Source organism: Rhinatrema bivittatum, chromosome 15 (genome assembly GCF_901001135.1).
Source record: "Rhinatrema bivittatum chromosome 15, aRhiBiv1.1, whole genome shotgun sequence".
NCBI lineage: Eukaryota > Metazoa > Chordata > Amphibia > Gymnophiona > Rhinatrematidae > Rhinatrema > Rhinatrema bivittatum.
The window spans coordinates 48,339,545-48,353,310 of record NC_042629.1 but is presented as its reverse complement, the minus strand read 5'-3'; the positions used below and the strand labels follow the sequence as shown (position 1 = coordinate 48,353,310).

The 13,766-nt window shown below is 43.9% G+C and overlaps 1 protein-coding gene across 2 annotated transcripts in view; it reads right to left on the bottom strand.

Moving 5' to 3' along the window:
* Positions 1 to 13,766, bottom strand: part of SPAG17 (sperm associated antigen 17) — a 289,254-nt gene that overhangs the window by 67,538 nt on the left and 207,950 nt on the right. For both annotated transcript variants that reach the window (XM_029577979.1, XM_029577980.1), the window contains 2 exons: positions 7,991 to 8,179; positions 1,072 to 1,217 (listed from right to left, as the gene is read on the bottom strand). In XM_029577979.1, the coding sequence (XP_029433839.1) occupies positions 1,072 to 1,217; positions 7,991 to 8,179 (335 nt within the window). The remainder of the gene's footprint in view (positions 1 to 1,071; positions 1,218 to 7,990; positions 8,180 to 13,766) is intronic.

Below are 13,766 nucleotides of genomic sequence, written 5' to 3'. Positions count from 1 at the left end.
CTGCATCTCAAAAAAGATATAATTGCGATGGAGAAGGTACAGAGAAGGGCAACCAAAATGATAAAGGGAATGGAACAGCTCCCCTGTGAGGAAAGACTAAAGAGGTTAGGACTTTTCAACTTGGAGAAGAGACGGCTGAGGGGGGATTTGATAGAGGTGTTTAAAATCATGAGAGGTCTAGAACGGGTAGATGTGAATCGGTTATTTACTCTTTCGGATAGTAGAAAGACTAGGGAGCACTCCATGAAGTTAGCATGGGGCACATTTAAAACTAATCGGAGAAAGTTCTTTTTTACTCAACGCACAATTAAACTCTGGAATTTGTTGCCAGAGGATGTGGTTAGTGCAGTTAGTGTAGCTGGGCCTAAAAAAAGGATTGGATAAGTTCTTGGAGGAGAAGTCCATTACCTGCTATTAAGTTCACTTAGAGAATAGCCACTGCCATTAGCAATGGTTACATGGAATAGACTTAGTTTTTGGGTACTTGCCAGGTTCTTATGGCCTGGATTGGCCACTGTTGGAAACAGGATGCTGGGCTTGATGAACCCTTGATCTGACCCAGTATGGCATGTTCTTATGTTCTTATATCCTTGCGCATGTATGGGCGCATGTGCGTTCATTTTAAAATCAACCTGTCTCTTTTTAAAATCAACAAGTATACATGTAAGTGAAAACTCCATCCCAGTGCTACACCCTTGAACACTTCAGCACATTCCGGGCACACTTCACATGAAAACATAACATATACACCCCAAGTTCACCCGCACATGGGTGGCAATTTTAGAAAACCCCATTTCTGCGCATAAAACAGAAATGCATTGTACAGTGATCTCAAGAATGAATTATAACAGCCTGAGATGTAATTCTACACTTTTCTTTTCAGTGCTTATTTTATTTTTCATGGGAAATTATCAGTGTTTATTACAAGGCAAACATTTACTTGGAAAAATGACGTCAACTTTTTTTTCAACGAAATTCTCCTATTTTTGTTCTTGATGTAATAAATACTGATCAATTCCCAGGACAAATAAAAACTGAAAACAAAAGGTCCCTAGGTATTTCATACTTGACCTTGGAGCATGGTTATTATATACTTCAGGTGAGTCTTTTACTGGATTAATCTTCTGGGAAATTTCTTCTTCATTGACTGTCTCTTCTCCTTCAGCTGAATATTCATATCTTGGAATAACTACTGATATTTGTCCATCAGCCATCACCTGCAAGGACAAATATATACAGGATTATAGGGTGAGTAGCTAGGAATAATGAGGCTAGGGAGCATTGAGAAAGCATACCAAACATTTTACTATTAGCTAGCTGTTAATTTTTATATTCTTAGTAAAAGACTGTGAAATTACTTCTTACCTGATAATTTCCTTTCCTCGAAGTAGGGCAAGCCAATCCTCATCAGTGGGTTGTGCGCTCCAACCAGCAGATGGAGACGAAGAACAATGACTCACTGATGTCACACTCATATAACTGCTCAGGCACCAGCCAGTCAGTATTTTCTTCAAAAGCAAACTGTGGACACTAACCACTACACATTAACAAGAAATATCGCATCCTACAAACCCTATTCAAAATTAACCTTGTGTTTGGTTTGTTTTTTTTTTTAATAAATAATGGAAACACCGGACTCAGCTCTGCTAACAATAGTCACCTAGGACAATCAGAAAACCAGAATATCCTAGAAAAAACGGGACTCACTTACCCAGTTTTGTGCTAGTCCAGCATCATGAGAGATCCTTGAATCTCATTCCTTCCTTGACAAGGATCTAGCAAAACAGAAGAAAGCTGGCTGCCCCAAAGACAGCCTAGGGCGGGATGGTGGACTGGCTTGCCCTACTTTGAGGAAAGGAGATTATCAGGTGAGAAGTAATTTCACCTTCCTCTTCATCTGGGCAAGCCAGTCCACACCAGTGGGATGTATCAAAGCTGCTCCCGAGAAGGGCGGGAGGCTGCCTGAGGCCCAAGTAGGATTACCCTAGCAAAGGCAGAATCCCCTCATGCCGCTACATCTAGCTGGTAATACCTGGCAAACGTATGCAAGGAAGACCATGTCACCGCTCTACAGATCTCTGCCGGAGAAAGAAAATGCAATTCTGGCCAGAAAACCACCTGCGCCCGGGTCGAATGCACCTCAACTTGCTTTGGGAGAAGCTTCCCAGAATTCACATAGGCTGCTGACACTACTTCCTTAATCCAATGAGCTATTGTGCCCCAAGAAGCTGCCTCCCCCTTCTTCACCCCCACGCTGAATAACAAAAAGCCAATCCGATTTCTGAAAATCGTTCGTAACCTCCAGATAACGTGATAAATGCCACCGCACATCCAATGGCCGCAATTTCCTGTATTCTTGTCTATCCATAGCCTTGTCTAAGGAAGGCAACAAAACCAATTGATTTAAGTGAAATTCCAAAACCACCTTTGGAAGAAAGACAGGTGCCTTTCTTCCAAAGGTCCAGGTTCCAAAGGTCCAGATTCTGCACCCTATCCGGCGTGATAATAAAAAAAGGCTCTCTGCACAACAAGGCTTGCAATTCCGAAATCTGCCTCACTGAACAAATATCAACCAAAAACACAGTCTTCAAGGTCAGTAAATGCAAGAAAATGCCCTGAACAGGACGAAAGGTCAGACTCGCCAGAAAGGAGAGGACCAGATTCAAATTCCACAAGAGTACTGGGAAACGCAAAGAGGGTCTAAAGTGTTTCTCTCTCCTCAAGAACCTAGACATGTCTAGGTGTGAAGAGAGAGGCCTCTCCTGCACTTGGCCCCAATAACACGCTAAGGCAACCACCTGTATCCTTCAGCGTGTTCAAGGCCAACCCCTTACTCAGACCTTCTTGTAAAAAATCTAAGATTTAGGAACATGCACTGAAGAAGGCAGACCAGCGTGATTCTGACACCAACGCTCAAAAACCCACCAAAAGCGGATATATGCCAGCAAGATGGAAAACTTAAGCGCTCTCAGAAGAGTTTCCACCACTGCCCCTGAGTAACCTTGCTTTAACAGCCAAGCCTTTTCAAGGGCCAAAATGTAAAAAAAACCTGACCCAGATTGTTGTGAAATATTGGGCCTTGCACAACAGCCCCAGAGGAGAGGGAGTTGACATGGGTCCTCCATCAGAAGATGACAAAATTCCACGTTCCACGGCCTGTGCGACCAATCCAGGGACACCAGAAGAACCACACCCGGATGTCGCCTATCTTTTACAATAATGGGCTGATCATGGGTCACTGCGAAAATACATAGAGTAACTTCTTCTGCGGCCAAGCCTGATCTAGCACATCTACTCCGAGTGCTTGAATGTTCCTTGTCTGACTGTAGAATCTCTCCACGTTCGCATTCTTGTGACATGCCATTAGATCCAGAAAGGGCCAACCCCAGAGATCCAAGATGAGGTGAAAAACCTCGGGAATCAGTTCCCATTCTCCCAGATCCAACTCGTGATGACTGAGATAATCCGCCTGCACATTATCGATTCCTGCTATATGCGAGGCTGACAGTCCCTGCAAATGAAGCTCCGCCCATGAAAGAAGGGCATTCATTTCGAGTCCCCCCTTGGTGATTTATATAAGCCACCGTTGTCGTGCTGTCTGACATACTCTCACCGCCTTTCCTTCCAACCGGTCCGTGAAATGCAGGAAGGCTAACCGGATTGCTCGGGCCTCTAGTGGTTCATGGACCAAGACGCCTCTTCGGGAGCCTACTGGTCTTGCGCCACCAGCTCCTGACAGTGTGCTCCCCAGTCCTAGAGATTCACATCTGTTGTGACCATCAGCCAGTCAGGAGTTTCCAAATTCATACCTTTTTCGAGATGGTCCTTTCATAAGAACATAAGAATATGCCATACTGGGTCAGACCAAGGGTCCATCAAACCCAGCATCCTGTTTCCAACAGTGGCCAATCCAGGCCATAAGAACCTGGCAAGTACCCAAAAACTAAGTCTATTCCATGTTACCGTTGCTAGTAATAGCAGTGGCTATTTTCTAAGTCAACTTAATTAATAGCAGGTAATGGACTTCCCCTCCAATAACTTATCCAATCCTTTTTTAAACACAGCTATACTAACTGCACTAACCACATCCTCTGGCAACAAATTCCAGAGTTTAATTGTGCGTTGAGTGAAGAAGAACTTTCTCTGATTAGTTTTAAATGTGCCACATGCTAACTTCATGGAGTGCCCCCTAGTCTTTCTATTATCTGAAAGAGTAAATAACCGATTCACATCTACCCGTTCTAGACCTCTCATGATTTTAAACACCTCTATCATCCCTTCAGCTGTCTCTTCTCCAAGCTGAAAATTCCTAACCTCTTTAGTCTTTCCTCATAGGGGAGCTGTTCCATTCCCCTTATCATTTTGGTTGCCCTTCTCTGTACCTTCTCCATCGCAATTATATCTTTTTTGAGATGCGGCGACCAGAATTGTACATAGTATTCAAGGTGGGATCTCACCATGGAGCGAAACAGAGGCATTATATGACATTTTCCGTTTTATTCACCATTCCCTTCCTAATAATACCCAACATTCTGTTTGCTTTTTTGACTGCCGCAACACACTGAACCGACGATTTCAATGTGACGCCTAGATTTCTTTCTTGAGTGGTAGCACCTAATATGGAACCTAACATTGTGTAACTATAGTATGGGTTATTTTTCCCTATATGCATCACCTTGCACTTATCCACATTAAATTTCATCTGCCATTTCGATGCCCAATTTTCTAGTCTCACAAGGTCTTCCTGCAATTTATCACAATCTGCTTGTGATTTAACTATTCTGAACAATTTTGTATCATCTGCAAATTTGATTACCTCACTCGTCTTATTTCTTTCCAGATCATTTATAAATATATTATATATATACAGCAACTTCTGTCTCACTTCTAGCAGTAAGGACAATGTCAGATTGTACTCCTGAGACAGGGGATTCCATTGAATCAGGAGGGAACACTGCAGAAGACACATATGAGCACGCGACCAAGGAACAACCTCTATTATTGCGGCCATTGATCCCAATGTCTGCAGATATATCCAGACGGAGAGACCAAATGCCAACTGCAGGTTCCGAATCTGACCCCATTCTTTTAGATGTGAGACTCCGGAAGAAACACCTTGCCTTGCGCCATATCAAACTGGACACCCAGAAACTCCAGAACCTGAGATAGCTGCAGGCTACTCTTGACTAAGTTCATTACCCATCCCAAGTGCTGTAACAACGGAACCACCCTGCTCGACACCACTCAGCCCTCCTCTAATGACTTGGCTCTGATTAGCCAGGCATCCAAGTATGGACGAACAAGAATGCCCACCTTTCTGAGGGCCACAGCCATGACTACTATCACTTTGGAAAAATTCCTGGGTGCCATGGCTAACTTGAATTGCAATGCTTGAAACTGGTAGTGCTGACCTAAAACTGCAAAGCACAACTAGCACTGATGCTGCTTGTGAATTGGCACATGCAAATAAGCCTCCAAGAGGTCCAGAGAAGTGAGAAATTCCTCCCTTCTGCACCACCATGATCACTGATCTTAACATTTCCATCCAAAAATGAGTAACCCGAAAGGCTTGACTGACCTCCTTGAGATCCAGAATAGGTCAAAACAAGCCCTCTTTCTTTGAAACCACAAAGTAAATGAACAACACCCTGTGCCCTCCTGATACTTCGGAACTGGAATAAATGCCTTCAGGGCAAGCAGCCACTGCAGCGTGGACTGAACCGCTGACTTCTTTTCCACGAAGGTGCAGGGGGAAACCATAAAAGCGTCTGAGAAAGGATGGATAAGTTCCAAAGGGTACCCATAGCGCACTACTTCCAAAATCCACTGGTCGGTAGTTATGTGGGTCCACCTCCGATAAAATTGAGACAGGCGTCTGCCTATCTCCAGAACAAGAGTATGGACCCCTAAAACTTAATTGGGAAGATCAAAGAGTTCCAGATCCAGAGGCACCATCCTTACCTGGCTTCTTTGCCTGAAAGGACTGAGACCTACTGAACGCAAAAGACCTCTGACTACTTGAACTTCTGGAGGAGCGAAAATGCCAAGAGCTCTGAAATCACCCCTTCACCTGAGAAAACGGGGGAGTTGACTTCTTTGATAACTGAGGAAATTTAGATTCTCCCCACCAATCTGCCATCTTCTCTAACTTCTCCCCAAACAACAAGTGCCCCTTAAAAGGCAATTGGTAAGGTTTGACTTTGAAATAGTATCAGCAGACCAGTTTCACAGCCAAAGGAACCTTTGGACTGCAATCATTGAAGCCACCCCATGAGCCACCATATGTGCCAAATAATATCTGGCATCCGCTAGGAAGGCAGCTCCTGATTCCAGGTATGGGCGATTCTCTCCCAGAATGTCCTAGGCCAACTGTAACCTGGCCCTTGCCACCAATCAACAGCAAGCAGAGATTTGGAAATTCATGGCTATCAAATCAAAGGCCTGCTTCAAAATTGCCTCAATCTTCCAATCTTGAGTGTCCTTTAAAGTTGCACCTCCTTCTACCGGAATAGCAGACCACTTCATCACCTCGCAGACCAAGGGAAGCATGTCAGCACCTGCTTCAGCACTGCCCGATGTGCACGCTTTATTATTTTTTTTAATCAAAACTTTCTCAGCTAGATGCACTGAAAAGACTGATCTGGCCCACAGCAGACAGAATGGCAGGGATCAAAGAGCAGAGGGAAGAGAGGACCAGACAGAGAAGAGGACTATGCAGCAGGGCTAAGCCCAAGGTCTCCTTATCCTACTGGAGATCTTCTCTTGTCAGGAGGGTTAGAGCCATAGCTTTCATTTCACTACTGTCCTGATTTGTCCCCTGACATTTCTTCCAGACTCTCAACTGTGGGAAGGAGCTAATGCTATCACCACAGGTGGTCAAAATGGCCTGTTCAGTCCTGGCAGGCCAAAATCCACATCTATCACCTGCTGGAGACAGAGAAAAACTGACTGGCTAGTGCCTGAGCAGAGTTATATGAGGGTGACATCAGCAAGTTGTCTTTCTCCATCTCCATTTGCTGGTGTGGACTGGCTTGCCCGGACAAAGAGAAACAGCTATTGTCTTAACTTTTTTGTTCATTGTAAGTCTTTTACTCAGAAGTCATGTAACAATATACATTTTTAAGAGGCTACATTTTATTTTCTTTCTGGTCATAGGACAGACTAGTGATACTGTGATACTCACAGATTAGTATCAGGTTTTAGAAGATACTCATCACAATATAGTAAAGATAAATGAGTTGAGATAAGCTAAAGGAAAATTTACTGTTAAAACTGAATAGTGGTTTTTTTCCTCATTACAAAACAGAAAAACCCAGCATCAGAGGAATAGCAATAAGAGGAGAAACTTCCTTCAGATAAGAACATAAGAACATGCCATACTGGGTCAGACCAAGGGTCCATCAAGCCCAGCATGTTTGGACTCGATAAGTTTTCTTGAATCCATGCATATTAATTTTATTTCAGTATGTTTTTCAATATGTTCCTTATGTAAAAAGGACTTTTTCCTATTCTTTATATATGGTAAAAAAAAAAAAAAAGTCTTTATTGATTAACAAAGGGCTCCCCAAACCTGTGCTAGGGACCCAAACAGCCAGTCAGGTTTTCAGGATTTTCACCATGAATTTGTATGTCCACATATATTACTATATGTATATCCTGAAAACAACTATCTGTGGAGTCCCCAGGACAGGTTTGGGAAGCCCTGGACTAAGTCCAGATGTTGAATCACATTCACTGTATTTTCTGTGGGCAGTTTTCAAATTGCCTGCCTTGGTTCAAAGTCTGCAGGTGCCTTTTACCTTCCGACCTTGCACCAAATTTCAAAGGGAAAGTAATTTCCTTTTTCACCTGCCATTAGTGCAAGGAAAATATTGCTGAAAAAGGTGTCACTAACCGGGTCTGCCAGGTAAAATTCACAAGGAGGCTATTAGAGTGGATAAGAAAATGCGAAGGGTATGATATACCGGTATATGAGAGTTTTGTCTTTTACCTGAAAAAGGTTGCCTTCAAGATCTATGGCCTCACATATGATCTCCGTGGTATGCCTCATGACATAATAATCAAAAAAGTCCTCCAGTATGTCTTGGTAATAAATTTTGGGAAAATCATTTATCTTAGAAGAATACACCGCATTTCCCTCTAGGTCAATGGAGAGCCAGCCTTTAATGGAGGGGAATACCTACAAAGACAAAGCAAGTAAAGACACTGTGAATAGGAAGAGGAGGGGTGGACAGAGGATTATTTATTTATTTAAAAAAAATTTTTATACCGTCGTTAAGTTATATACCATCACAACGGTTTACATATAGGCACATAGTGTAATGTAAAAAATTGCATTGGGTAATACTTCTAAGAGAGTGCCAGTAAAGGTCCGGTTACATAGTTTAAAAATAAAGTATCTAGATGAATGTTATGAATCTTGTCCAATTATACGTGGAAAGATTTACCTTATATGTATACTCTTTGTACTGTATATTTTATTTACAATTAATGGTGAAATAGTAAACATAACAAAATTACGTGCTGTGCGTTGATGTTCTACTGCCTGCTTAATTTTTCCATTTCTCCGTTCTCTTTGTAAAACACTTGTTTGAAAAGCCAGGTTTTTAAATTGTTTTTTTTTTAAAGTTTGAAATTTTTCTGCAGTCTAATTTCAAGGGGCATGGTGTTCCATAGTATCGGTCCTGCTAATGATAGTGGTTTATATTGAAAAAGCTATTTGAAACCTGATGGCTATATTATTGGTCAAGTACTAATCATGATGTTTTTATTGGTCAAGTACTAATCATGATGTTTTTGCTCTTAGTTGCTTATTGTGCTAGGATAAATTACCCATGGAAGGAAGCCCTTTGAAAATGTTGCCCTCCAACTTTCCCCAAACACATACCCCTAGTGAGGAAAAAGGGGAGGTGCGGGGGCCATTCTAGCAAAGTACACAATGGAGTTTATTTTTAACACCCCCATGGGGACATCTCAGCTGTAAGTTTGAACCCGCAAACTCTACAGGTACTTAAGTACCTTTCAAAATTGGCTTGCAGGCTACACTGGGGGACAGAAAATATTCCTCAAAACCATAAGCAAAGCGGTCAGTTTGATATGCTAGACAGTGATACAAATATGTTTATTTTTGATTTTAGGGTGCTTGATTTTAGGAAGATTGCTAAGAAAGCTAATAAATGTATGTTTTCAATCACAATCAAATAAAGATTTAGTTTTACTTTAATTATAATAAGGCTTTCACATTAGGAGTTCCAGGTGAGTTTGGATGTAAAATACATCGCACCAAATCATGCAAAAATTAATTTGGCTGATCTGTTTAGTAATAGAAAAGTAGATGACAAAGACCCAGCACTCTCAAAACATGAAGTTACCAGTGGAACTTGGGAAGGTGATTTTTTTAAAATGGGAAACAGTTGCTTACCTGTAACAGGTGCTCTCCGAGGCAGCAGGATGTTAGTCCACACACATGGGTGACATCATCAGATGAAGCCCTGACACGGAAAACTTATGTCAAAGTTTTCCTTGTCCTATACCATGCCCTATACCACATATCCATGCGGGGTCCCTCTCCAGTCTTATAACACAGAATTATATATACATGAAAAATTAGGAGGAACCCAACTCTGTGGGGTGGGGGGCGGGCTTCGTGAGGACTAACATCCTGCTGTCCTCGGAGAACACCTTTTACCGGTAAGAAACTCTGCTTTCTCTGAGGACAAACAGAATGGTAGTCCTCACACATGGGTGAATCCCTAGCTACAGGCTGCTCCCCATCACAAAAGGGGACTAACAGACACCCAAGTGCCAACAGGCACAACAGCAGTGCTGTTGGTAAAAGAGGAGGAAAACAGCCTGAACCCAAACAACGGACCCTAGATGGGTTCTACACTTCAAACAGACTCAGAAGGGCAGACTGACCGAACCTACTATGAGCCATACCTATCCAGACAATAGTGAGATGTGAATGTGTGGAGAAAACTCCATGTTGCAGCCTGCAGATCTCCTCCATGGGAACTGCTCATAAGTGGGCCACCGATGCTACAATGGCTCTGACAGAATGAATCTTGACGTCCCCCACGATGCAGTCCTGCCCTGGCATAACAGAAGGAGATGTAATCTGCTAACCAATTAGATAATGTCTGTTTGGCAATGGCAACACCCAATCTGTTCCTATCAAAAGAAATAAAAAGTTGGGTGGACTGTCTATGGGCTTCTATCCATTTCAGATTGAAGGCTAAGGCTTGCTTGCAGTCCAAACTGTGCCATGCTCATTCGTCTTGGTACAAATGGGGCCTGGGAAAGAATGCTGGTAAAACGATGGACTAGTTAAGATGGAAGTCCATCACAATCTTAGGCAGGAACTTAGGGTGCATATGCAAGCCTACTTCTGTCATGATAAAACTTAGGCTAAGATGGATAAATCATTAAGGCCTGGAGCTCACTGATCCTGCACACCAAGGTGACTGCCATCAAAACTTGGGCGCATAACAGCCCGCCAATTACTGCAGCCTGTTATAAGAAATGTGGTTCTTACCTGATAATTTTCGTTCCTGTAGTACCACGGATCAGTCCAGACCGTGGGTTATGCCTCCTTTCCAGCAGATGGAGACAGAGAAAAACTTGAAGGGTACACGCACTTAACCTGTGTGCCTCCTGCATCCCTTCAATATATCAAATAACCAAGCAGAATAATAATAAACCATAACAGCAATGAATCAAACAATAACAGAACTGCAACAATAAACGGATAACTGTAGAGTTCTTTCTTAGTATGCTGCAATAAAATTAACTTGATACCTGCGCGCGGAATCTTGAAATATCGACACCCAATGCCATCCACTCCTAATCCTAGGGCAGTTGTCTGGACTGATCTGTGGTACTACAGAAACGAAAATTATCAGGTAAGAACCAATTTTCTTTTCCCTGTACGTACCCGGATCAGTCCAGACCATGGGATGTACCAAAGTTTCCCCAAACCGGGTGGGACCTTGTGAGTCCCGCGTGCAGTACTCCACTGCTAAAGTTGCAGTTTTCTGAAGCCTGAACATCCAAACGGTAGTGGCAAGCAAAATTTGGAGTGTCTTCCAAGTAGCAGCTCTACAAATCTCTTGGGGTGAAACCAACTGGCATTCGGCCCATGAAGTCGCTTGAGAACGAATAGAATGTGCTTTCAGGCCTTCTGGAACGAATCAACCTTTACAAATGTACGTGGACGAAATAGCTTCTCTCAACCAGCATGCAATCGTTGTCTTAGAAGCTTTCTGACCTCTTTTGGGACCGCTCCAAAGGACAAATAAATAATCTGATAGTCTGAAAGAATTTGTGACCTCTAAATAGCGTAACAGAGATCATCATATGTCCAAGCGACGAAGCTCCCTTGTGTGCGGATCATCCTCAGACAAATTTGGAAATGCTGGAAGCTCCACCGACTGACTCAAATGGAAAGTTGAAACTACCTTTGGCGAAAAAGATGGGACTGTACGAAGAGAAACCCCAGAGTCAGAAATTCTCAAAAAAGGTTCCCTACAAGAGAGAGCCTGCAACTCAGAAACTCTGCGAGCTGAGCAAATAGCTACCAAGAACACCATCTTCAACATGAGGTCCTTTAATGTTGCCTTTTTAATGGGCTTAAAAGGCCGATCACACAAAACGCAAAGTACCAAATTAAGACTCCACGATAGACATATGGGGCGAACAGGAAGCTTCAAATGCCGTACCCCTCTGAGAAAACAAACCACATCTGGATGTGATGCCATTGAGCTGCCAACCAGAATACCTAGGGCTGCTACCTGAACCCGGAGGGAATTGAAAGACAAGCTCTTGGCCAATCCGCTTTGCAAGAACCTCAACATCTGAGCAATAGTAGCATGTCTGGGCAGAATCTCTCGCTCATGACACCACGTCTCAAAAGCTCTCCACACCCGAACGTATGAGAGAGAGATAGACTACTTTCTAGCTTGCAGTAGCATAGTGATAACCTCCTCTGAGTACCCTTTCTTCCTCAATCTCCTCCTTTCAAAAGTCAGGCCACTAGACAAAAGTGATCTTCCTGGTCAAAAAATATAGGACCCTGACGAAGAAGATGGGGTACATGTCCGAGTCGTAGTGGTCCATCCACCGCCAGATTGATTAGATCCGCGAACCACGGATGCCGGGGCCATTCTGGAGCCACTAGGATCACGTTCCCTGGGTGAACTTCTATCCTGCGAAGAACTTTGCCCACCAGCAAACAAGGAGGAAACATGTACAGCAGAACTGAGGCTGGCCAGGGAAGCACAAGTGCATCGATTCCCTCTGCGTCATGATCCCTTCGGCGACTGAAGAATCACGGAGCCTTGGCATTGTCCCGCGTTGCCATCAAGTCCATGAGGGGAGTTCCCCACCTGTGGGAACTCAGATCAATTGCTTGGTCGGAAAGCTCCCACTCTCCTGGATCTCTGCGCTTTCGACTTAGGAAGTCCGCTTGTACATTGTCCTTCCCCACAATGTGAGATGCTGCTAGTAACGCAAGATTTTGCTCCACCCAAGCCATGAGTAGCTCTGCCTTGTTGGCTACCGCTTGGCTTCGAGTGCCTCCTTGACAGTTGATGTAGGCCACTGTCGTCGCATTGTTGGATAGGACGTGAACCGCCTGATTGCAGATGCACGGGAGAAAATGTTGTAGAGCCAGATGAACCGCTCTGGTTTCTAATCGACTGATTGACCATTGGGATTACTCCCGGGACCAGTTGCCCTGCACTGAATGATACTGGCAGACAGCTCCCCAGCCGGAGAGACTGGCATCCGTGGTCACCACTATCCAGTTCGGAACCTCCAGATCCACCCCTCGAGACAAGTGGAGCGGGCAAAGCCACCACCCAAGACTGGACCTGGCATGATCTGTGAGTGTCAGGGGGAACCGAAACTCCTCTGTTTTGGGATCCCACCGGGAAAGCAATGCTCATTGTAAAGGTCTCATATGAGCAAAAGCCCAGGGCAAGACCTCCAGCATAGATGCCATCGATCTGAGAACTTGAAGATAGGCCCAAGCCATGGGTTGCGGGAGCGACAACAAGTGACTAACCTGATCCATTAATTTGTGCATCCGATCCGGTGGGAGGAACTCCTTCCCGACTGTGGTATTGAACCGAGCTCCCAGAAAGTTCAGTGTCTGAGAAGGAACAAAAGTGCTCTTGGCCTGTTTGATCACCCAACCAATTGATTCCAAGAGACTGGTCACCTTGTGGACAGCTTCCACACAGAGCTCCCTTGACTTTGCTTTGATAAGCCAGTTGTCCAGGTATGGATGGATGAGAAGGCCTTGTCTCCATAGGGCTGCTGTCACAACCACCATAACCTTGGTGAACTTTGGTGGTTGTGAGACCGAACGGTAGGGCACAGAACTGGTAATGCATTCCTAAGACCATGAAATGAAGAAACTTCTGATGATCTTCGCGAATTGGAATGTGCAAGTATGCATCCATGAGATCTAGAGAGGCCAAAAACTCACCATTGTAAACTGCCGCTATGACAGAGCGTAGCATTTCCATCTGAAAATGCGGTACCTCGAGAGACTTGTTTACCTTCTTGAGATCCAAGATTGGTCGGAAGGACCCTTCCTTCTTTGGGACTATAAAGTAGATGGAGTACCTCCCCATCCTCCAAAACTCCGGCTTCACTGCTCCAAGACCAAGCAGTCGTTTGAGAGTCTGATGAACAATGTTCCGCTTTCCCTTAGTTCCGCAGGGGGATATTAGAAAACAATCTTTGAGAGGATGAGCAAATTC